Source organism: Gopherus evgoodei, chromosome 4 (genome assembly GCF_007399415.2).
Source record: "Gopherus evgoodei ecotype Sinaloan lineage chromosome 4, rGopEvg1_v1.p, whole genome shotgun sequence".
Taxonomy (NCBI): Eukaryota; Metazoa; Chordata; order Testudines; family Testudinidae; genus Gopherus; species Gopherus evgoodei.
Window position 1 is genome coordinate 42655836 of NC_044325.1, and position 26234 is coordinate 42682069.

Below are 26234 nucleotides of genomic sequence, written 5' to 3' on the forward strand. Positions count from 1 at the left end.
CTCTGTGTCCTTACCACAGAGTTGGTTACCCCCTGCATGCAGGCAAGGCCACAGTCCTTCTCAGGACCCAGAGTAACTAGAGTATCTCCACAAGGTTGCACTTATTTCTTTAAATACAAATTCTAATAGCAGCTGGAGCCATAAGAAATGATCCCCTTCGGCAGGTCTATCACCATGTGCAGTAATCAGGCCCATATCACCATCCTGGGGAGGCCCAAGCAGGTCTCCCATCCCAGAGGTGGGGGGCGAAAGGTGAAGCAAGTGGGTGCAGTACTAACATAGGGCATATCTTCACTACCACGCTACATCGGTGCAGCCGCACTGATGCAACTGCACCAATGTAGTGCATCTGGTGAAGATGCGTTATGTCGATGGGAGAGTGCTTTCCTGCCAATGTAATTACTCCACCTCAACGAGAGGCGGAAGCTATGTTGGCAGGAGATGCTTTCCCGCCAACATACCACGGTGCAGACACCACTTTAAGTCTATGTAGGTTATGTGACTCGGGGGGGTGCTTTTTCACACCCGAGCAATGTAAATCACATCAACTTATGCAGTAGTGTAGACAAGCCCTTAGACATGAGTCTCTCATAGGTATCAGAGCCAATCACCCTAATATCAGAGCACCACACCACTACCCCTTTAAATGCCCTCTCTCCCCATAAGCAGCAAGATAGAGGCACCTCACAAGTTCCTCTGATCTACTGGTCTATTCTCAACAAATTACTGTTCACCCCAGGGCTCTGGACCAATGAAGGTGAGCCCGGATCTGTAATCCCGAATTTACAGACAGGAAATTTGAAGCACCAAGAGGGGAAATGACTTGCCCTCATGGCCACATAGCAAGTCAAGTGACCCAGCTGAGCACAGACCTCAAGAGTCCTGACTCCCAGTGTCCCACTCTAACCTCTGGACATCACTGCTTTCTGTGTGATGCTTGTGTGAATGGACAACGCCTCCACTTACGGGGTAGATTGACACCTGACGAACTCATTTCATTTGTGAAATGAGCCAAGCAGGATCTGAAGCTCGTTCTCAAGGGGACAGGGGCACGCCAGCTGCTAGCCATAGTTCCCAGGGGACCCCTCTTAACAGCAAAGAGACCTCACAAGCTGAGAGCTCATGCTAAAAGTAAAGTGACTATTTGCTTTGAAATAAGATCCATTTCCCTGCACCTGGCAGGGGCTTGGCCTAAGAAAAGCCTTTGTAACATGTGCTTTGCTGAAGTCAGCACCAGGTTGTTCACAGAAGCTTGTTTTCCTGGGGAATTAGTTCTAGCCAGTCTATTCAACAAGTAAAATTAATCAATTAATCAATGGGCCCTTTACAGCCCTTCTGCTGCCTGTGTGTAAATAGTTACATTAGCTCATAAAATTCCCAATTTGTCTTGCAAATGGTGAACAGTTAAAATGGATGCTTGGCAGGGGCCCTGGGCTCCACTCTCTGGCTTACGATTGGCTAGCTCACACGGTAGTGAACAAGCCCCAGTCATGGACAAAGAAAATGCAGTCTGCAACCTCCCTTACTGTAAGTAAGGAAACCTGGCTGTGTTCTACATAAAAAGCCCAGTCCTGTGCAGCAACACAAGTGCAGGCTGCAGGAAGAAGAGGGGACAGGACAGGACGGGGCAGTGTAGGACCTTCTTGGAATAGACCTGTATCACAGTTCAAAAAATAAGGTACAGGCAAGAATCGAATTGAGAACATGTGAAAATGAGTGTGGCAGCACATGAAAAAGTGTCTGAACGTAACAAGAAGAATGTGAGACTGAGAAAGCGTGCAAGAAATCCTGAGCCTAAATGCATGGGAGGGGAGGGATAACTCAGTGGTTTGATCATTGGCCTGATAAATCAAGCATTCTGAGTTCAATGCTTGCAGGGACCATTTAGGGATCTGAGGCAAAAATCTGTCTGGGGATTGGTCCTGCTTTGAGCAGGAGGTTGGACTAGATGACCTGCTGAGGTCCCTTCCAACCCTGATATTCTATGAGTGTGGGGACAGAAACACGATGTGCAAATATTTGTGAGAACATCTGAGAATGTGGGGGGGCAGGGCAGTGCAGCCCATTCACACACTAGCTGGAAAGCTATAAGGTTAACAAAACTCTGGATTTCAGTACATCTGTTCTCTCCCTCCAGGCCACCCAGAGCACTGACAGCACCATTTTCATCCCTGCCCTGTTTACCCCTGGCTGGGCCCACCCCATCTGGCTGTTCATATACCCTCTGCAGCCTATTCAAGCCACATGGGGGATTTTGTTGTTGTTGTTGTTTTTATGTACAAGACAGCAGCCATTTATGGCACAAAATATCATCCATTCCACTGGGCTGAGAAGGGGCCAAGCTACAGTGAGCAATTGTCAGCCTGACTCCACCTTCCACCCAGCCATGGGGACAGAGGCAGCTCCAGTGCACAGTGGAGGGGCCTGTTACCCCACAACCCTTCCACATCATCTCTGGACACACCTCTAGCCACTGGCATTGCCTTCCCTCTCCATGCAACAGAGACAAGTATCTGACCTGCTGAGAGGGAAAAGCTCCTTGACTCCCCAGATTGGGGATGATAAAGCCTGTGGTCCTTGTTTGCAGGAGTCTTGCTGGTGGAGTCTCTCTTTCTGCAGCATCTCAAGGTGCCATTTTTTGTCATCTGGCCTCTTTCTTCCCTATTATCTGCACTTTGGGTATTCAGTGACACCCCCTCCTGGGATACTCACGCACAGAATACAAAGTAACTATAATGAGTTACCCATTCAAGCCCAAGGCCAAACTCCCACTGAGCCCTCATTCTGAGTCTAAATCAGGATAGGGAATTCATATCCCCAGTGATGAGAGAGTGGTCTGGGGATTAGCTGCTGGAGTTCTCTATGAAAGAACATTTCCGTGGTGGTAGATCCTGAAAATAAACTCTCCAGTTTGACTGCATTTTCTCTGTCTCTCATATATGATTTATTCACATGCTATAGAAAGGAAACTGTCAAGGCCCCAAATGAAGAGTTTACAAACCCTAGTATGACAGGGAATATTTTCACCACTTTTTATTAAGCATAAAAACCCAACAAAACCCTCTCTGTATCTGTGTTGGTGAAGACCCAAACACGGCAGCTTTTGGCTCTGGAGCCAGAAAATGGAACAAACTATAACTGGAAAGTGAAACTGACTAAGCAACTTTCAGGATCCCAAGCTGAGTGACAATTCAAAAAATTGAACTATAAAGTAATGAAACGTATGTTTCAGCTTTTCAAATGCAATAATCAATCTCAGATTATTAGCAACACGGAGAACAATTTTTTTTACAAAACCTGATTTTTATCTTGACAGCATCCCTATAACTGGTCTATTTAGTTTTGTGCCGAAAGAGAAATTTTGCAAGGGAACCTCTAGATACAGAACCTCTATACAAAGACCTTGTAATCCAACCCCCACAGGCCCAGCACAACATTCGCTCTGAACACTCATAGCCAGCATGGTGAGATTTCTACTCACTCTCACTCCCTACCCCACCCACCCCCCCAAGAATAATCTTCCAGCTCAGTGAAAACATAACACTCACCTGGAATATGATTGACATCTGTTGAGACGTTTTCAGGGGAAGCAGAAGGGAGATGTGGAAAGAGAAAGAGAAAGAAGAGAGAAAAGCATTAGAGAGAGACACACACACTGCCCCTCAGTATCCTTGCATGGAAATCAATTTCATGCAAAACCAGAAGTAATTAGGTTTGTTGGAAGGCCACCGGTCTGCAGCCAAACACCCACCCATGCAAGGGAAAAGGGGTTGGCTCCCCCTCCGCTGTGCATGTAAAAATGAATCTTCCATCATATTTGTCTGGAGAAAGTACGCTTCTGGAATCAGACAGACCCAAGTCAGGCCTGTTCCTGCAAGAATATCAGTTAGAATATTCTATGGCACGTCATGCACAAATGCAAACAAACAAAAAACTCACTGACCCACAGCAGGTTTTGTACTTCACATAAATTCAAGCAAGTTTTCAGAAAGGGAAAAGGAAACTGCTCCCCCTTTAAGAGGGGTCATTTGAATTTATGACCTGTTGCAGGGCTCTGAACACAGTCCCAAAGAGAAAGCCTCTCCTTTCAATTCCTCCTGCCAACCATTCCAGGTGACCATCCTTCATTGCAGACAGTGGGGTTTGTGCGTCAGAGGTTTGCACATGTTGTCTCTTCCCAAGACTCTGGATTCAAGAGCTGTTCAATATGTTTTCCCCTCGTGTGATACAAGATCCCTTTTCCAATCAATCAAATTAATCCTGGAATAATAAGTTCATTAAAAAGGAGAGAAGGAGGAACTTGTAAGCTGCCATATCAGTCATGGGTTAGGTACATCTTAGGAGCTATGGTGTCCGTTTCTATGCATAGTCTATCAACTCCAATGAATGAAGCAAAATAAATTCCTGCTTCTCCTTCCACCATCACCAACTTAGTCTCATTCCATGCACTTATACTTGTCATAACCTCTGTGGGGTAAGCCTTTGAGATCTCACAAGCTATCAGGATCTAGCTAGGTCAGTATCTGAACAGGAGTGGAATCCTCCAAGGAAAAACTCACAGTGCAGCAGGAAGCAGTGCTTCTGATTCAAAAGGTTGCACTCTTCCCTCTAAGTATCTAACCAATGCCCACGCGTGGTGATGGAGGTGCTGTGCTGCTGGAGGTATCAACTTTTAGACAAGATATATTAACCGCCTGGGGTCACTAAAGTTCCCATGGTACCTTTCCCACAAGACTAGGAATGTACTATGCTGGGTGACTTGGCCCAATACCAGCTTTGAATAATATATTCTTCCTCTCTGGATCCTCTGTCCAGTTTCAGTTTGACATTAGATTCTCTACTCTCTGTCCTAAACTGTTGTGATATTGTAGAATACTATGACACAGTCAGCATGTTCCACCCCAGCAGTGGCTGCATTTCAGTGGTGAGCAACTGTGCCCTGTTCATATTGCCCGTTGTATGTTACTTTCTAAGTGACTTTGGGATCTTTTAAGAATAGGTACACAGGAGTAGGTATACATGGCACTTTATAGATATATTAAACAGTCCTTGCCTGAGGAGTTAATAATCCACAAAAGACAACATGCAGACTAAGAGAGGAATACAGAACCAGATCATTTCATTTAGATTGCTTAGGTTATGCATACTTGCTGGGTCCAGGAGGTTTTATTTTATTTTTATGTGTACTTTTTAACATAATCGTGTTTGATATATTAGGGAGCTAGCAGGGGAACAGGAAAGGACATCTGGCACTGAAAGACTGGCTGGAAGAAGCTAGTTTTTAAGTGCAGGGAGGATATTCAAGGTGCAAGAAGTAGAGTGTGCATTGGGAACGGGACATGGCATGAGAGAAGGGGAGAGATATAGAGCGGAGATTAATCTTGAACTTGAGTGTGGAGGAGTGTGAACTTAATGCAGAAGCAGATTGGAAACCACTGGAGGGATTTATGCTGGGAGGTTGTGAGGGCATCAGGATGGGAGGCTAGGGAGATGGTAGCATTCAGGGAGAAAGATGATAGAGAAAGATGAGATATCACAATTATTATTGATAATTCAGCAGTTGCATCAAGAATCCATTCCAGACAGGCACAGAAATCCAGTTCTCCTCCTCTTGGGGACTTCGCCTCAAGCTTAGTGTTCAAATGAATGAACAGAAAGAGGAAACAGCCAACATGAAACCAGACTTAGGCCTGGTCTACACTATAAACTTAGGTCAACATAAGCCATGTTTAAATCAATCTAATCATGTATATGTCTACACTACTGAGTCCCATCCACTGATCTAAGCGGCCTGTAAAGTCAACTTCTGTACTCCACTTCTGTGAGAGGCATAGCACTTGATTCAACATCCACAGATCAACATGGGGGTAGTGTAAACACATGTGTTGTGTAATTCAAATGAATTGGCCTCCAGGAAGTGTCCCACAGTGCTCAACTGTAACCACTCTGGAGAACACTTTCAACTCCACTGCACCTCAGCCAGACACACGGGGAACAGCCCTAGGAACTTTTGAATTTTCATTTCCTGTTTGATCAGAGTGGAGAGCTCGCCAGCACAGCTGATCATGGATACTTAAGGCCACAAACACGCTCCAGCATGGAGTACACAGGAGGTGGTGGATCTAATTGCTTTGTGGGGAGAAGAGTCTGTGCAGGCAGAGCTCCGATCCAGCAGAAGAAATGCTAACATCTATGCCAAGATTGCCTGGGGGAGAAGGGCTACCCCAGGGACATGCAGCAGTGCTGTGTGAAAATAAAGGAGCTTCGGCAAGCGTACCAGAAGACAAGGGAGGTGAACAGAGCCCCACAACAAGTGAACAGACATGCTGCTTTTATGAGGAGCTGCATACAATTCTCAGCAGCAACCCCACCAGTACCCCAAAATGCTCCAGGATACCTCCAGGGCCCCAGGCAACCTTGAGCAACAACAAGGAGGATATTGTTGACAAAGAGAAGGAGGAGAATGTGAGGCAGGCAAGCAGAGGATCCATTCTCCCCAACAGCCAAGAATTGTTTTTAACATTGGAGCCCATCCCGTCATAGGACCAGTTGGCGGCAGAGCGTGATGCCGGGGAAGGCAACTCTGGTGAGTATACGTTTCCAATCAAACTGTAAAGGTTACCTGCTATTATTTTTTATGTTTAATCTGAACAAGAAAGTAGGTGTAGTGGGTATCGGTGGCCACTCCAGCTATGCAGAGGGTGTTCTCTGAAAAAGACTATCGATGTGCACAGGGATGGCCCAGAAATCCTCCATGGAGATCTCTAGGAAGCTTTCATGGAAGTACTCCGCAATCCTCTGCAGAAGGTTTCTGAGAAGGGATGCTTTATTTTGTCCACCGTGGTAGGACACTTTCTCATACCACTCCACTCGGCTGGCATCATTGCAGTACACAGCATTACAGCGTAAAGGCCAGGTCTGTACCCAGATACTTACAGAATCTGCTTCCTTGCCACCGTTGTTACCCTCAAGAGAATGATATCGCATAGGGTCACCTAAGGGAAACGAGGGAACTTTTCAATGCTAGCTCTTAAGTAATCCACCCCGTTTGGTGAAATCTAGGTCACACAACCACGTCTTCCCAAGCATGTCCTGGTTGTGGTTGGAAGGGATCACCGTGTATTGCAAGCAGCACTGGGAAAAAAGGGGGGTGGGGTGGCGGGTTCCTGTTTGTCTTCCTTTGCCCCCAACCTAGTGCCACTTTTGTAAAAAACAAACTATTTGTGAGGCTTTACACTGGTGCCTGTCCTCAAGCACCATCCAGGTTGCTAGGGGAAGGAGGGCTTTTCTCAAGTTTCAAACTGTGATTCCAAGGATGTCTTCACAAAAGCAGCAGTACAAGACCTCGCGCCCATGCCTCGTGCCTTATTCACCATGCTGGAGCAGCAAACTGACTCTTACAATAACCAGTGGTTGTGATTGCATTGTGGCTTGCAGTGAAGTGTATTGAGCGGTGTGTTTTTTTAATAAAAATAAAATTAACCTTATGCCAGAAACAATGTATGCACTGTCAATCCTACTCTTCTGCTTTGTATTCCTGGCAGCCGAAACCTTGTCCGGTGGCACATCCTCCACACTGGGACAGAGACTTTCCCAGATTAGAAGGTGGAAAAAAGACGACTCAGGAGGACATGTTCAATGAGTTAATGCATGCCTCCAAGAATGACAAGATGGAGCTCAGGGCATAGAGGATTACACTGACCGAGAACCTGGACATGGAGAGGGAGAACAGGAGAGCATGCAGGGAACAAGAGCGTTGCACACAGGAAGAGAGACTGTGGATTATGAAGGAGCAATCAGACCTGTTGAGGCATCTCGATGAGGTTCAAGAAAGGTAGCCTATGCTGAACCTGCTGCTATCATCGCCCAGTTCTACATCCTCCTCCCTCAAACGTCCTATGAGGCGGTGGAGATGGGGGATGTTCAGTATCCCTTGCATTCAACACCAGGGGAGGATACAAGGACCAGAAGATGCCCATTCCCACACCTTTGATTGTTACTGCAATGCATCTATTGGCAAGCTTTCCTTGTTTCTCCCTTGCCCATCCCCAGTGTTATCAGCCCTTTTGCCCCAGGTTATCTTACTGTTCTTTGCTGTTTTCATGTGTTTTTGCACATAATAAAACTTAATGGATTGAGGAGAAAAGGCTCTTTATTCATTCAACACATGATGGCTGGTGGGGGTGGAGTTTACAGGGGAGAAAATGAAATAGAGGGGACAGTTTGGTAAGGAACAACACAGGTAAGTGTCATATTACTCTGACTCGGTGCTGAAACTGGTTTTCAAAGTCTCACAGAGATGCAGAGCCCGTCAATGTGCTCTTCTTATTGCCCTGGTGTCTGCCTGGCAGCCAATTCTGAACAGGCAATCTGCCTCAAACCCCCACCCCAGCAGAAACTTTTCTCCCTTTGTTTAACAGATATTATGGAGCACACAGCAGGCAACAACAACAATGGGGATGTTGCTTTCACTGAGGTCTAACCAAGTACACAAACAATGCCAGCGACCTTTTAAACATCCAAAGGCACATTCCACCACCATTCTGCACTTGTTCAGCCTATGGTTGAACAGGTACTTACTGCTGTCCAGGCTGCCTGTGTATGGCTTGATGAGTCATGGGAGCAAGGAGTAGGCTGGGTCTCCCAGGATCATGATTGGCATTTCAACATCAATAATGGTTATTTTGCAGTCTGGAAAGAAAATCCCTGCTTGCAGCTTTCTGAACAGACCTGTGTTCCTAAAGATGCACGTTGTGCACCTTTCCCGACCATCCCACACTGATGTCAGTGAAATAGCCCCTGTGATCCACCAACCCTTGCAATACCATTAAGAAGTACCCCTTTAGGTTTATGTACTCTTTGGCAAGGTGGTCTGGTGCCAAGAGAGGGATATGCATTCCATCTATTACCCCATCACAGTTAAGGAACCCCATCGCAGCAAAACCATCCACTGTGTCCTACAAGTTGCCCGAAGTCACTACCCTTCTTAGCAGAAGTCTGTTTATGGCCCAGCAAACTTGGATCACAACAGATCCCATGGTAGATTTACCCACTCCAAATTGATGCCCCACGGACCAGTAGCAGTCTGGCATTGCAAGCTTCCACAGAGCTATCACCACTCGCTTCTCCACTGTCAGAGCAGCTCTCATTTTAGTATGCACGTCAGGGCTGGGGAAAGCTCTTCACACAGTTTCTGGAAAGTGGACTTGCACATTCAAAAGTTCTGCAGCCGCTGCTCATCATCCCATAGCTGCATAATGATGCAGTCCCACCAATCACTGCTTGTTTCCCAGGCCACAAAATGGTCCTCAACTGTGTCAAGGTGATGTGTGACTGTCAACCAGCAACTGCAAATTGCCCAGCAGGACTACTTGTGTGGCATCACATGGTTCCACGGGGCAGATCCTATATTGGGTGGGTAAATACTGCAGGATAAGGTGCAAGATGTTTGTAATGCTCATACCAACAGCATACAGCTGAGTGGGGTCCATGCTTATCGTGCTATGGCGTCCACACGGGTAACCCAGGCTTATGAAAAAAGGTGTGAAGAAGGCTTGGTTTATTTGCCGCTGATTTCAGGGACGGAGAGAGGTAAGTGCATCATGGGAGGCTAACGCCATGTTCCCATAACCATCTGCACCATTGTTTTGGTCCTATAAGGCATTGCAAGCCCGACCCAAAATTCCACTCAGCTATATGCACTGTGGGATAGTTACTCACAGTGCAGTGCATCATGTGTCGATGCAAGCCCTAATAGTGAGCATGCACTCTGCTGACACAATGAGCATAGTATGGACACACAAGATCAACTTCTTTTAATCGGAGGCTCAATGTTGACTTACATAAAGTTGACTTAACTTTGTAGTGTAGACATTGGCTTAGTTAAAACCAACATTATACTGTCTCGTAGCATGGCATCTATGAGTTTAGTTCTGAACTGAACCACTGTGCCTGATGTTAGTAAATTCGGTGTATGAGCCTACTTAGTACCTCTGAGCCCCATGAAGAGTTTGCTGGACAGCCTGGGGAGGGAGATGCAGCAGAAGAAGAGAAGGGCAAAGAAAAGAATAAACCAAAGACAGCTGGGGGTGGAGGGCACATTAAACAAACAACAGAAGAAGGGCAGTAACTGATGGACTTTTTGGAATAGCACTCATTAAATTGTCTGTTAATTAAAAAGATCATGAGGATGCTCATGCGTTTATCATCTCACTGCTACTCACTACACAGACAGCCACCAAAACGTGGCTTCCAAATGCACCAAGTTCCAAATGTAATCAGAGTGAACAGTCAGCACAGTGGCCTTGGTTTATGAATCATAAGTTACACTTTCCTTTTCCAGTACTGCCCATCTGGGGGGTGTCCCCAGAAACACAAACCCCCAAATCTGAACAAAATTCTCCTCTCACTCCCCTATATTCTTTTGGAAAGCCCTTGTTGCTCCAGATACAAGAATTGCCATTCAAAGGTCAATATTTGCACCACTGCAACACCTTTGCAATATTTACATTGGTAGCACCACACTGCCACAGAGTTACTTGCTATTCTAAGTATAAAGAAAGATTGTTGCATCTCAGACACACCCCCGTGTGGCATCTGTTGGCAAATGCCGACTTTCACAGTGAGACTGCTTGCATTTTATTTTAAAACAAACGCTTGGGAGAGTTGCTTTTTTGTTTCAATATAAGGAAGAGAGCGCACAGCCTGCAAGCCTTCTCAGTAATACCTTACAATAATACACCAACACGGTGTGCACCTCAGCTCACATGGCTAGGGCACAGCTCAAGCTTTCACAAGAGGGCTCTATAATAAGAATACAATAGGAACGACTCAGTGTTTAGGAGTATCCCTACAAAGTGAGAAAGGAGGGTGCAGGTGACATTACATCCAGCCCAGTTGAATTTTGGGAATTGATTCTTTTTGCCCTCTTCCCAGACCCCAAATCTTTGCTAACCTGAGATATTCTTTCACCCCATAAGCTCAGAACCTTAAGGCTAGGTTTTCTAGTATGTTTTAAAAAGGACTGTATAAACAGCTTCCGACTCTCTCTCTTCTTCCTCAGCACCAGCCCACCTTCCTCCCCTCTCTCCTACCAGTAGGAGGGAGGTGGTAAAGGACTTGCCTGTTAAACTTGGAACACACACAGCCCACAGCTAATGAAAAGCCCAGTGAACAGAGGGCTCAGTTTCATGTGGTTGGAGGTTTATCCACTTCCTCTGGCTCAGAGCACTTCAAACACAGGAAGGTTTGTCTCTCAACAAAAGGCAAGGCAAGGTTTGCTTTATCCTTTACACAAGGGCCCATTTATTGCCTCTTTGTAGAGGGCTGAGCTGCAAGCCAGTGCTGTTTGCTTTTGTTCTTTGATGCTAATAGCTCAGTTGAAAGAAGGATCAGCAGGGTTGCTGCCTTTGTCAGGTGCAGCCCCAGCCACCTGGATGGGGTGGAAAAGGAAAGAGGAGGATGAAGGGGATGGAGAGGAACAAAGCAGATGATATTAGAGCTCAGATCACAGCCCTGCCTGTAACAAGTATGTCTGAGATTTTTTGTGTGAATTTTAGTACTGAGAGGTGCCAGCATGGAAGCCCCGAGAGCAAAGGCCTCTGTTCAGCTGAAGGACAGGTACAGCATAAGCCCCAGCAGGGAAAGATTTCCCCATACATATCGTCCCTGTCTCAGACTGAAAAGACCCACTCTGGGCTGAATGGCTCTATCTCCTATTACTAATCCACCTCATCCCTCCAGAGTACTCCTATGTGGCTCTCCGGTTACTCCTGGTTTGAATTACAATGAGCGGGGAGCAATATTAGGCTGGGGGGGGAGGGGACAGGAGTAGAGAGTTTGTGGGAAGAAAGAGGAGACTTTTTGTAGAGGGTGACATCCAATCAAGAAGAGTTCCTGTGGTCAGCGGTGGCTCCAGGCACCAGTGCTCCAAGCACATGCCTGGGGCAGCAAGCCGCCCTGCTGGTCCCTGTGAGGGCGGCAGTCAGGCAGCCTTCGGCGGCTTGCCTGCAGGAGGTCTGCCGGTCCTGCGGATTTGGCGGCAATTAGGTGGTGGGTACGCCAAAGCTGCAGGACTGGCGGACCTCCCGCAGGCGCACTGCCGAAGGCTACCTGACTGCCATGCTGGGGCAGCAAAAAGGCTAGCACCGCCCCTGCCTGTGGTAGAGCAGAAAGTGGGCATAGGAGAGCGGGTAGTGGAATACAGACATGGGCCACATGTCTCAAAATGCTCCAGTTGGTGGAGTAATTTTTTCTCCTTCTTTTGAGTGCTGGTGTGAGGCGAACTTGCAACTGGACCAGGGCTGCTCACTCAGCTACAATGACCCATCCCTCTAGCAGGGCCTGCCATAACTCAGCCCTCAGGCATACTGCAGCAGTCTCTGGGCAGGGCCAGAGTCAGATGACTCCCCAGGCACAGGTATTTCACTCTCACCATAAGAGCTGCAAGTTACTCTGTGCAACAGCACGACTCTACTAGGAACCCTTCTGCTGTCTTGTGGTGTTACAGACTCCCTAAGCTTCCCAGCTACATTCAATACTTTCCATTTTCCTGCCCCACTTTTGCCCAAGTCTTGTATCCAGACTGCTTCAACTTTGTCCGTGTCCTATTCCTGTTTCAGCCCTGTTCCTGCCTCCTGACCTCCAGATACTTGGACTGACTCCAGTCTGGCTTCAACCTTCAGCCTGCCTCTGATCTCTGACAACAATCCTGATTTGGCTTGTCTACAGACTCTGACCCCAATTCTTACCTCAGCCTGTCTCCAAACCCTGGTTTCAGAGCTGCTTTTGGCCCAGTCTTGACTCTACATCTGGCTTTGACCCTTGGTACTTCTTCTCAACCACCGCTCCAACCACCAGACCTGACCACCTAGAACCCAGACCTGACAGCTAGTCTGTATGTGTATTCCACTGTTGGTGAATGACAAGCAGTACTCGCCAAAGCGTGGGCATGAGAGGTATTGATGACTGAAGGACCACCAGGCCAAAGTATGCATCAGCTGCAGAGGCTTGCACTAGGGCACAATTTCATGTGAACATATGGCTAGAACTGCATGTTGCTGCTTTACAAATGTGAACGAGTGGCACTTCATGAAGCGAGGTTACCGAAGCTGCCTTAGCTTTAACAGAGCATCCCCTTGCTGAGCAGGGGTATCAGCTAACTGGTAACAGAGAAGGAGACAGCCTGAAATCCACTTAGAATGCCTCTGAGAAGAGATTGTTTGTCACTTCATCCATTCTGCCAATGAAATGAACAATCTAAGCAATTTACTAAATGATTTTATTCTGTGTACGCAGAATGCCAACACCCAGTATACATTGGTGGCATGTGGCTTCGGGAAAAAAGACAGCTAAGCAAATTGTTTCGTTTACGTGAAAGTCCGAGATTACTTTGGGGGTGAGTTTTGGGTGCAGTCTCAACAAAATCTTATCCTTATTGAATATTGTGTATGGTGTATCAGCCTTATGGGCTCTTACCCTTCAATCTGAAGTGATGGCTACTAGAAAGGTGACTTTCACAGATAAGAGGGACAAGCAAGCATGTCACTAATGGTTCAAAAAGTGCCTTGGTTAACATCAAGAGGCCCAAGCTAAGATCCCATGTTGAAGCAGGCTTAGTCACTGGAGGGAGAATTCTGACTAGATCCTTTAGAAAACATACAATCACTGGATGGGTGAAAATGGAGTGGCAGTCAACTGGATGGTGGCAGGAGCTAATTGCTGCCACCTCTGTTCATAAGGAACTAAGGGCAAGTCGTAAGAGTTTCAAGCTAAGCAGATAGTCTAAAATAGCATGGATCTCCAATTCTTGTGGGAAGATCTAGTGATATTGAGCTCAAAATAGAAAATATCTTCCACTTAGCTAAGTAGCAATTTCTGATGCATTATTTCCTGCTCTTTTTAAGGATGGCTTGAACGACTACCAAACATGTCTGCTCTAGCTCAGCGCCCATCCAAATACCAAGCCATGAGGGATAGGGGGTCCAGGCTGGCATGCCTTATCTTGACCTGTGCCAAGAGGTGTTGGAAATATTGGATACTGATGAGTGGATGGGCTAACAGATGGAGAAGTTTGGGGAACCAAAACGGTCTGAGCCACCTGGGATCCATGAAGATGATCACTACCCTATCCTGCTGAAACCTCCTGAGAACTCAAGGTAAGAGTGGGTTGGGAGGGAAGGCATACCTTAAGTATCCACACATAGAGATAGAAAGTTATCTCCCTTGGAGTCCTAACCTCATGCCCCTCTGAAGCAGTACATCTTGCATTTCTTGTTTTCTCGTGATGCAACCAGGTCCCATGGCAGGTATTCCTAATGTCTGAATATGCTCCTCATCATGGAAATGTGTAACTCCTGTGACAGACCCAAACCAGTGGGATACAGGAGTCTTGTAGAGGGCAAATATACTGGTCACTGGGTGAGTAGTTTTCTGTTCCCTGAGTGACCAGAACAGGGGCTGCACTAGAGTAATCAGGAACTTGCTAGAACCAATTAAGGCAGACAGGCTGATTAGAACACCTGCAGCCAATCAAGGAAGGCTAATCAGGGCACCTGGGTTTAAAAAGGTGCTCACTCCAGTCCGGCAGGGGGGAGCCGGAGGAGAGGAAGTGCATTTGAGGAGCTGGAAGCAAGAGGCACAAGGAGCTGAGAGTGAGAGGGTGTGCTGCTGGAGGACTACAGAGTACAAGCATCATCAGACACCAGGAGGAAGGTCCTGTGGTGAGGATAAAGAAGGTCTTTGGAGGAGGCCATGAGGAAGTAGCCCAGGGAGGTGTAGCTGTCATGCAGCTGTTACAGGAGGCACTATAGACAGCTGCAATCCATAGGATTCTAGGCTGGAACCCGGAGTAGAGGGTGAGCCCGGATTCCCCCCAAACCTCCCAACTCCTGATCAGACACAGGAGAAGTTGTCCCAGACTGTGGAGAAGATCACTGAGGTGAGCAAATCTGCCAATAAGTGCAGGACCCACCAAGGTGGAGAAGGAACTTTATCACAACTGGTGTTAAGTGTGGGATTTTGGTGTGCACAGGGTGGCAGAAGAAGGAGGGTGATTTAAAAAAAAAAAAGGTAGAGGGTTTATTTTTTTTCACCACAATGGATGACTTAGTACAGGCATTGATACAAGCTACGGTGGCCCAGCAGAAGGCTACCTGTGTCCAGGCAGCCGCCCAACAGGAGGCAGTGCGGCTGCAGCAAGAGACTAATCGCCTGCTGATGGACCAGGCTTCTCAAGACCAAGCTATGTTGCGGGAACTGGTAAACCAGGTAAAGACCCTTAAGAGCTGAACCGCAGCCATGATGGAAGGCAGATCATATGGGCCAGCCATTGGCTGCAGAAAATGACACGGGAGGATGATGTAGAAGCATACCTTCTGGCCTTTGAGAGGACAGCCCTATGGGAGGCCTGGCCTCAAGATCAGTGGTCTGGCATCCTTGCTCCATTCCTGTGTGGGGAGGCCTAGAAGGCCTACTATGATCTGCCTGAAGAGGCTGCAGCAGACTACCCCCAGCTGAAAGCAGAGATCCTGGCCAGATCTGGGGTAACGACTGCAGTGCAGGCCCAGTGGTATCACGAGTGGAGGTACCAGGAATACAAAATCCCGCGGTCCCAACTGTATGACCTCATCCATCTCGCACGAAAGTGGTTGCGAACGGAGTCCCGGAGTCCGGAAGAGATATTAGAGGTTCTGGTCATCAACTGATACATGAGAGGACTTCCACCAGACCTTCGTGCCTGGGTAAGCCAGAATGAATCCTCCACCTATGATGAGGTTGTTGTACTGGTAGAAAGGCGAAGGACAGCGAGGCAGCTGACCCGACCAGTTAAGGAAGAGGCACCCAGGGTTAAACTAGCAGTCCCAAGCCCTAGAGCTCGGGTGACTGGGCAACCAGGAGATCACAGGTGGAAAAAGAGAGGGTCTGAAGACCCACCAGAAGCCACAAAGAGTCGGAGCACTGAGGGAGAAGAGGATTGTGATGTTAGACTGCCGAAACCAAGAGACCGGGGAATGCCTAGGGCCCCATACAGATGTTATGCCTGCGGGGAGCAGGGACATATAGCTGCACAGTGTCCCAATGTGGAGGAGCCTATGCAGTGTAACCTGGGGAACTGGGCAGACCCATGCTCCCTAATCCACCTTGTGGGGTCTCACTAACCCCACATATGTATACCAGACCAGTAAAGCTAAATGGGGTAGAGACCACAGCACTGGTTGATTCGGGGAGTGCTATCACGCTTGTCTCGGGGAAGCTTGTGAAGTGTAATCAGCTGCTGCGGGCTAAGCGTACAGGGATAACATGCGTCCATGGGGCAGTTGGTTATTACCCCACCATCCCAGTAAAACTCGAAATTCAGGGGAACACTACCTTATGTTTGCTATCCGGGAGGTACCTCAGGCCTCAACTGGGTTTTCCCCCTTCGAGTTATTATACGGGCATCACCCCTGTGGCATACTAGGCATCGCCAAAGAGATCTGGGAAGAGGAACCCAATGAGGGGAGAAATATAATAGAACATGTAATGCAGACACGAGACCGGATAGCCTATGTCACCCCTATTGTACGGAAACATTTGGAAAAGGCCCAGGAAGCCCAGAGAACTTATTACAATCACCAGGCAAAAGTCCGACAGTTGCAACCAGGGGATCGGGTGATGGTGTTGGTACCCACGGCAGAAAGCAAGCTTCTGTCCCAATGGCAGGGACCCTATGAGGTGGTTGAACTCGTGGGGGAAGTAACCTACAAGGTGCGGCAGCCAGGACGCCGAAAACAAGAACAGATTTATCACATCAACCTTCTGAAACCCTGGCATGCACAAGAGGCATGCATAACTGTCCAAAAAGACCTAACCCAGGAAAACAAGCCTTTCAAACAGGTGAGAGTGTCTCCTGATTTAACACCAGACCAGAAGAACAAGGTGTCTGAGATGATCTTCCGGAACCAACATGTGTTCTCGACAAAACCGGGTCAAACAACTGAGACGTATTACCACATTGTCACGAACCCTGGGGCCAGAATAACAATGAGGCCCTATCAGGTGCCAGCGGCCAAAAGGGAAGAAATAAAAGCAGAGTAAAAAAAATGCTGGAGTTGGGGATAATCGAAGAATCCCACAGTCAGTGGTCCAGCCCAATTGTGCTGGTGCCCAAACCTGATGGCACTACAAGGCTTTGCAATGACTTCCGGTGACTAAACAAAGTATCCCAGTTTGACGCGTACCCCATACCTCGCATAGATGAGTAGTGGACCGTCTGGGTAATGCCCAGTACTTGACTACTCTAGACTTGACAAAGGGGTACTGGCAGATTCCTCTTGTGGAAGATGCAAAGGAAAAGACTACATTCTCTACACCAGAGGGTCTTTTTCAATATACTGTCCTCTCTTTTGGACTACATGGGGCCCCAGCTACTTTCCAGCGCCTCATGGACAAGCTATTACACCCACATAACAGTTATGCTGCTACCTACTTGGACAATGTGGTCATTCATACCCTAGACTGGGAAACCCATCTAGAGAAGGTGAAGGCAGTCCTTGATACCTTCAGGTGAGCTGGCCTTACAGCAAACCCTGCCAAGTGCGCTGCAGGGTTTATGGAGGCCAAATATCTTGGCTACATTGTGGGAAAAGGTCTAATAAAACCCCAAGTGAACAAGTTGGAGGTCATCAAAAATTGGCCCGACCACGTCGCAAGAAACAAGTCCGGGCATTCCTAGGTGTAGTGGGGTATTACCAACGATTTATCCCCCACTTTGCCACAAGGGCAAGACCCCTGACAGACCTAGTAAAAGCCCATGGACCTGATCTCGTAAGATGGTCTGACGCAGCAGAGGAAGCATTCACAGACCTAAGGACTGCCCTCTGCAGTAACCCTGTACAGATAGCCCTGATTTCATCAAGGAATTTATCCTGCAGACGGATGCATCGGAAGTAGGGTTGGGGGCCGTTCTATCACAGATGGTCAGGGAGGAGGAACACCAAATTCTCTACCTCAGTAGGAAACTCCTCCTGAGGGAACAAAAATATGCAGTGGTGGATAGAGAGTGTCTTGCCGTAAAATGGGCCATGGAATCATTGCGCTACTACTTGCTCAGGCGCAGATTTGTCCTCGTGACCGACCATGCCCCTCTCCAATGGATGCAGCGGAACAAGGATAAGAACATAAGGGTGACCAGGTGGTTCTTATCCGTCCAACCTTTCCAGTTCCGTGTGCAACACAGAGCAGGGAGCCGTCACGGCAATGCTGATGGCTTGTCATGTGTGCACTGTCTGGCATCCCAAGCTGCCCAACTCCTTGGTGTTGAGCAGGGGGGAGGGATATGTGACAGACCCAAATCAGTGGGGTACAGGAGTCTTGTAGAGGGCAAATATACTGGTCACTGGGTGAGTAGTTTTCTGTTCCCTGAGTGACCAGAACAGGGGCTGCACTAGAGTAATCAGGAACTTGCTAGAACCAATAAAGGCAGATAGGCTGATTAGAACACCTGCAGCCAATCAAGGCAGGCTAATCAGGGCACCTGGGTTTAAAAAGGAGCTCACTCCAGTCAGGCAGGGGGGAGCCAAAGGAGAGGAAGTGCATGTGAGGAGCTGAGAGCAAGAGGCGCAAGGAGCTGAGAGTGAGAGGATGTGCCACCGGAGGACTAAGGAGTACAAGTGTTATCAGACACCAGGAGGAAGGTCCTGTGGTGAAGATAAAGAAGGTGTTTGGAGGAGGCCTTGGGGTAGTAGCCCAGGGAGGTGTAGCTGTCATGTAGCTGTTACAGGAGGCACTATAGACAGCTGCAATCCACAGGGTCCTGGGCTGGAACCCAGAGTAGAGGGCGGGCCCGGGTTCGCCCCAAGTCTCCCTACTCCTGATGAGACACAGGAGAAGTTGACCCAGATTGTGGGGAAGATCACTGTGGTGAGCAAATCTGCCAATAAGCGCAGGACCCACCAAGGTAGAGGAGGAACTTTGTCACACTCCCATTCGTGGTTGATCGAAAAGTGACTGCTGAGGCTGTTCTCCAGTGTACTGTGTATTCTTGGGAGGTATATTGCTGATACGGTAATCTGGTGAATGGTAAGAATTGTTTGCCGACCTCTCAGACAACTCTCACTTTCAGGAGTTTTATGTACATCCTGGACTCACAAGACGTCCATGTTCCTTGTGCTGTGTGTTCGTCCAGATGGGCACCCCATCCTAAGAGGACAGAGTGAAGGGGACTCCCACACACATCCATTCTTTCTGGGAACAAAGAACAGAGGCCATGCTAACCTTTCTATTCCAGGAAAAAGTGACTATATCTACCATGACCCCCAAAACGTTTTAATCAGCTGAACATAAAAGCTCTCAGTGTGACACTGTGGTCAAAAGAGCAAATGCAATCCTGCGATGCATAAACAGGGGAATCTTGAGTAGGAGTAGAGAGGTTATTTTACCTCTGGATTTGGCACTGGTACAACTGGTGCTAGAATACTGTGTCCAGTTCTGGAGTCCACGGTTCAACAAGGATGTTGATAAACTGGAGAGGGTTCAGAGAAGAGCCACCAGAATGATGAAAGGATTAGAAAACCTGCCTTACAGTGATAGAGTTCCTTGAATCTATCTATTTCACTTAAGAAAGAGACAGTTAAGGATGACTTGATCACAGTCTATAACTACCTACATGGGGAACAAATATTTAATAATGGGCTCCTCAATCTAGTAGGAAAGGGCGGACGTCCATATGAAAATAGGCATCATTCATGTCAAGAGCCATGCATCACTCGTGTCTGTTTAGTAATGGAATTATCGATTCCAGAATGACCATCCTGAATCTCAATCTGCAGATACAGACATTGAGTTGCCAGTGGTCTAAGATGGGTCTCCATCCTCCCTTTTCATTAGGAATGAGGAAGTATTTGGAATAAAAGCCCTTTCCCCAATGTTAAGGGGTACCAAATTTAGTGCTCCCTGCTGAAGTAGGGAATCTACTTCCTGAATGAGTTATCTTCTTGTGAGAGTGGTCCCTGAAAAGAAACAGGGAAAGAGATTTTGGCAGGGAAGGGGAGAGAAACTCTATGGTGTAGCTGCAATAAATCATGTTGAGAACCCATTTGTCTGTTATTTGCCATATGTCCAAAAGAAAAAAAGCTTTGTAACCATCAAATTTAATTTTGGAGGTCAGAGGGCATTGCATCTGGGTTGGTTTGCAGCTCTCGGAGGTCCTTACAAAGGAATTTGTTGTCAGGAGGTTGGAAGCAGAAGGAAGGAGGAGTGTTGTGTTCGTTTTGCTGCATCCTCTGTCGCTTTCATGGCAGATCCCATCCTCTCTGGCGGTTGAAGGGTTTTGGTGCTGCTCTAAGCTGTAAGGTTGTCTGTGATAATTCCTCTTTGGTGCTGTAGTATAAAAATCTAGGCAGTAGAGGGTCCTTTAACGGGCGTAATGACTCATCCATCTTTCAATTAAATAAGTTGATCCCGTTGAAGGGCAAATATTCCACTGTAGACTGGACTTCTCTGAGGAATCCCAAGGAGTAAAGCCAGGACTCTGGACACATTATGAATGCAGTTGCCATCAACCACAAGGCTTTATCAGCTGCTTCTACTGAGACTTGGAGGGCTGCTCTTGCAATCAGTCCACCTTCATTAATAAAGGTTTGAAACTAACTCCTGATAATTGGCAATTTGGAATTGCAGGCTGGTTGACATGAATACCTTCCTTCCAAGGATGTCCAAACATTTAGCCTCCTTATCAGAGGAAGATGACCTGAAGTGTTGTTGTCTACTCCTTTCAGTGGCAGCCTGAACAATCAAATTGTTCTGGGCAGGATGCATGAATAAAAATTCTGCTCCATTGGCTGAGACAAAGTACTTCTTTTCTGCCCTCTTAGGGGTAGGTACATATTGCCAAAGTATGCCACATGACTTTGGCAGGCTCTAGCATGGCCTTATTTATGAGGAGCACCACCCCTCCTAGAACTTGTGCTCTGTAAAACATCAAGGAATTTGTGAGGTGGCTCCTGGACCTTCCCCAGAGGAATCTGGACCATGTTAGCAGCCCTCCCTAACAGATTTTCGAAGTTTGTGGTTATGTGGCAGAGATGGTGAGGCGGGGGCAACCACCTCATCAGAATATGATGACTATATTCCTCACAGGACTGGCATTACTGCTGGATTTGGCTCTTCTTCCTCCATGGACTTGTGAAGGAGTTCAGGCTGGTATCTAGGGGAGGAGGATGGACTCTCGATAGGACCATACTGATCCAGGATATGACATGTATGGGGTCCATGGTTCCCAGTCAGGCCAATGAGAGGGGTCAAACATAGGTTGAAAAGATTCCCAGGGCAAAAGGTACCTATAGTCACAAGATGGTTATACTTTGCAAGCCCATGGGGAGGCCCAGGAGATTCTGGATCTTCTAACAGGGCTGACATCTCTCAGTGGAAGTAATGCTGGTGTCTCCCAATGTCAGATTCCCCACAAGGAGGAAAATGTAGGTTCCATTTCTAATTGTGGTGCCATCAGTATAGTTGATTCTGAAAGGCCCCTAGTGGTGGAGGAATGGGACAGCAACTTTCTCTTTCATAGTGTATGTGGATCAACAGTGGGTCAGAATCTTCCTTGTAAGGATCAGGCTTCATAAGATGAGAGATTGTGGATCTAAAAGGATGATATTCTCCAGGGTAGTATACTTATCACCAGTCAGTGGAGGTTGTGGGGGAGAACTCTTTTCTCTCCTCACTGTCTGAGCTGGTATAGGAAGGTCTTTGGAAGTTAATGCTTCCTTATGAGAGCATGATGGTACCATTCATGCCTGGGGCTCTGTGACCCAAAGGGTCATTAATGCCAGCTGGCAAGGGGGTTACAATAATAACCTGATTCTGGTATGTTTTACAAAGAATGTCATGTGAGGTCTTACATGAAAGCCAGGGTCACACTGGTCATTGTTATCATTGTGAAATATATGTACAGATACTATGTAAGGAGTTATGTATATGTACTGAAAATATGTTCTTAGATTCTCGTCACAGTGGAAGTGGAGGAACTTGTTTTCTTTCAGACAAGAGATGTTTATTCAGTTCTCTCTCTGCTGGATGCAAATTGAGCACTGTAAGCTAACACATAGATAGCCATTTACATACAAAGTTATCAAAGAGATATGAAGACAACAGGGAAGCAGAACATAGGAAAAACAAGCCATAGGCAGCTATACTGTATTTGAGTACAGGCAATGAATTTGGGAATATAAGTAGGAGGCAAAGAAGACACCTGCATTTACGAAGCGAACGGGCAGTGCATTTACATGCATGGAAACAGGATTTCAGCCAACCTTGGTTGAAGTCATTGCAGAAAATTTTGGGTAAGACAAACTTCTTTAGACTAGAGAGTAACTGTTAATTAAGCTTAGTGTCTAGAGAGCGTGTTATGGTTTCATTTTATATATAACCGTTTGTTTCCAATATCCTTATTCACTATCATTTAAGTCTATGACGATAAAGTTATTTTTGTTTTAACTATAAATATATCTCAGTTCTGTGGTATCAAGCAAAGTGCTGATGCCGGGTTGAATCTTACGAGCTCGTGTGTTCTGCTCTTTTGGGAACAATGGGCCTGGTAGTTCTGTGGGTAGCCAGAGACAGGGACTGGATATCACAGAGTAATGCTTCTAAGGAATTCGGGAATAGGGCACACCCACTGTTAGCCTGCAAAGCAAAGTAAGGGCTAGCAGAGCCCAGAGGAGAGTGCTTGAGTAACTAGTAAGCTGGTGGTGCTAGCAAGCTGACAATTAGCTAAGGACAAACAAGATTCCTTTGCACTGGAGGGCAGGGGGTAACAAGGTGACCCACAGTCCCGGGTACCCCAAGAACTGCCACAGGCTCTCTGAGCTTTTTCTTTGCCAGTACCAATAGTTGTCCAAGCCTCAGCTCTCAATGTCTCTGTGACAGATACAGCAATTTCCTGTAATATCTGTCAAGCTGTCCTGAAATGACTCAAGAGCGTGAGTACCAACCTCAGAGCAAACTGTTAAGAGCCAGGGCACAAACCTTAAATTGGCCGTGAGTTCTAGACTTAGATTTCACCAACCAGTTATCAAGTGTAAACTCCTCAGGCACTATAACAGCCTTAACATGGAGTCACAGACAGTTCCCTCATGTACTCCAATCTGCTTTGCCACCTAGGCAAACCTACCTTTATGTTACATCGCCACTTACACCAAATATCACAGCAATATTCAGGTTACTCCCAGTCCCAAAGGACCAGTCACTTACCCCAGGTCAAATGCACCTTAGATCTCACACCAAAGGCAATGCTTGTAGCCAATCCTATAATAAGCTACATAAAGATTTATTATCTAGGAAAAGTAAATAGAGTTATTTACAAGATTAAATCAGGTATACATATATACTCACCAAAGAGTTCCACCCCTAAGTTTCAAAAAATAGTAGAAGCTTCTATAATAAGCTAGTTCTATACATTTTTTAGGGCGAACCCAGGCTAAACATTAGGGATCTTTTGCTTATGCCTGATAATCCTTGTCTCCCCCCGGCCCTGAATCCAAGCAGCATACAGAACTAGTTCCTCCTTTTAGAGGGTTTTTATTCCCTTTCCTCCCACCACTTCTGTTTTGAGTTGCAAACTCAGCTGATGGGAGGAATTCACTTGCAAGACTCATCTTCTCTGGGGGAAGCAAACAACATTCTTTTGCCCCTTTCAATCTTTCATTCTAGTAAACAACAAAGTTTTCACTTCAAATCTCTTATTTGGGGACACTGGGGGGAGAAGAGTAAACAACAAAATCTTTGGCACCTTTTAACATTCCCCTCTAGTCCATCTGGTATCAATGGGCCTTCAGCTGGAAACTAACATTTCACAATGCTAGTGTTTCTTTCCTGTCTGGTGATTTACACAGTTAGAAAGGCTTACAATGGAAAGGCTCAAATATTACCTTCCAATATGGGATACAGAGGTTATGAGTAAGATCAATGCATGCAGCAACTCACAAGCATTCAATAAAGTCAAAACATTACACATTCTGATAATTCTAATGCCTATTTTAATAATACTAGCAGAAGGGGTGAGCCAGACTGATAAGCTATGCATTTGTCGGAGTTCAGTGAAGACATGGAGACCTTGGCCTAAGCTGGCACCTGATCTGCCAGCATCACAATATCTTGGGGAAATCTTAGTATATTAAGTCTATGTACTATTGTGGGCCAGGGATTGTCTGTAATTCCATGGAGGAGGGTGATAACAGGGGGGGGTGATTAGGCAAACTCACTCAGGTTGCAACACATCCAGAGAAGTACCACCACCTGGAGAGGCTCATATATACTGGTTCAAACTGGATTCTCCAGAGACCAACAGACAAAGAAAGGAGTTTTGGATAAACAGCCTGAGTTTAAACTGACTCGCAGTCCTCTTTCTAATCCAGCAAACTGGCAGGACCTTCTGTTCAAAGGCAATCCCAATCCTTCCTGGGAATGTTTGGAAGGACTTTGGCCTACAGAAGCCCCATACAACTGATTAGTTACTTCTGGAAAGCTTTTACCATGTGTGTAGATTCTTTTATTGTTTGAATACGTTTTTTCCATAACAGTTTCATCTTAAGAATAAATGTGATTGCTTAGAAAGAGCTGTATGGTAACATACAACTAGGAGCAATTATGCTGTTTATAGCCTCTGAGGAGCAACCAAAAGCTGGCCTGTTTAGATGCTCTGACTTGCTGGGGAACAACACACTGTAGGCAGGGAACATTGTAGCTTGGAAAAATTCCAGTCAGAAGGGAGACAGATAAGGGTCTCTGCCCAAGAGAGGTGACAGCCGGGGAGCCAAAAACCTAAAATTGTGTGTTCACAGAGGGTGAATACAGGTTGCCCTGAACTGTGACAGTTTCTCCTTGCTCAGCACCAATGACAGGCCTGCTCCTGTGGACAGTGCCAGAATAGAGGCATTTTGCTCCTCGGAGCCTGTGGATCAGCATCATTACACTTAAGTGCTCCTCAGCCTCCCAGAACAGGGCATGAAGAGTCACCTGACACAGAAAATGTCAGGGAATAAGTCCTCTTCTCAGAGGTGGATTTGGTTGTGGATTTCTCTCTAGTACTCCACAGTGCATCCTACTCTCTCTACCCATGATCACCCCTGCATTGAAAGTCACAGTGCGAGGAGGTGCACTTGTAGGCCTTGTCTACACTACTGTAGTAAGTCAACCTAAGTTATGTTACTTCAGTTATGTGAATAGGTCGACTTACCATGGTGTCTACACCTCACTGTGTCACCGGGAGACACTCTCCCACTGACTTACCTTACTCTTCTCAGGAAGCTAGAGGAGTTGACAAGAGAGCACTCTGCCATCGACTTAGCAGGTCTTCAACAGACCCACTAAATCGACACTGACTGCATCAATCACAGCAGTGCCAATCTACTGGTAAATGCAGACATGGTCCTAGATGTTTTGAACTAGAATATAGGGGGACGGGACTGCCCAGCCCAGATCAGACTGTGGCTTCATTGCACACTCCATCAGATGTTTCTTATGTCTAGATTCCCACACTTGCAGGGTTTGGCTAGGAAAGGAGTGGCTGATAGTGCGAATTTCTGCTTCTCTGAGTCAGTACAGGCTCCTCTGACGGCCATCACTGACTGTGAAAGCAAAGGGGCAGGAGATAGAACTTCAGAAGCTCAGAATCCTGGGTATAATCTAGGTCACATATGCGTGCAGGGCAGGGTATCTCTATATACTAACTAAAACTATTAACTAGCAAGTAACAAAACTTTATATTTACAAATTAGTAAAGGATCGGCTCCTTGCACACTGAAGGGTTCCGCCTCAGAACATGCCACAGTAGAAAAGAAGTGGAGAGGCTGCCCTGTCCCTTATGCCCTTGGTTTGGAGCTCCAGAAAAGGAAGGGCGCAGGCACAGCCAATGGACACTGCTAGCAAGAACCTTCCAGTCTCGGTGCTTGGAGTACATGCGTACACACCAGAGTTGAATAAACATAGGGACCAGCACTCAAAGAAGAACTTAATGGCGCAGCAGATATAGGACTCTTTCTCCCACTTCCAAAGCACAGGTCCCTACAATTGGTGCTTCTGGAGAATTTTCATTTCCTATGTCAACATGGAGTAGTTCTGATTCTATCCAGGAGACAGCAGCAGTCTCTCACAGTAAGTTACACTACTATGTTGCCTTTCATTCTGGAGGATATCTTAGGCTTTAAACTCTCATGAGCAGATACTCACTTGATGTGTTCTACAGCACTGCGTAC

The 26234-nt window shown here is 46.7% G+C and overlaps 1 protein-coding gene across 26 annotated transcripts in view; it reads right to left on the reverse strand.

Annotated features, from left to right (window-relative positions):
• The window catches only part of NRXN3 (neurexin 3), a 1499321-nt gene that overhangs the window by 1383573 nt on the left and 89514 nt on the right, over positions 1-26234 (reverse strand). For 25 of the 26 annotated variants that reach the window (XR_003999960.1, XR_003999959.1, XM_030559017.1 and 22 more), the window contains exon 3: positions 3549-3566. The exons of the other annotated variant lie outside the window; for it this stretch is intronic. Coding sequence is in view for 23 of the 25 variants with exons in the window: in XM_030559017.1 (XP_030414877.1) it covers positions 3549-3566 (18 nt within the window). In the remaining 2 variants the exon portion in view is untranslated. The remainder of the gene's footprint in view (positions 1-3548; positions 3567-26234) is intronic. 26 annotated transcript variants of the gene reach the window in all.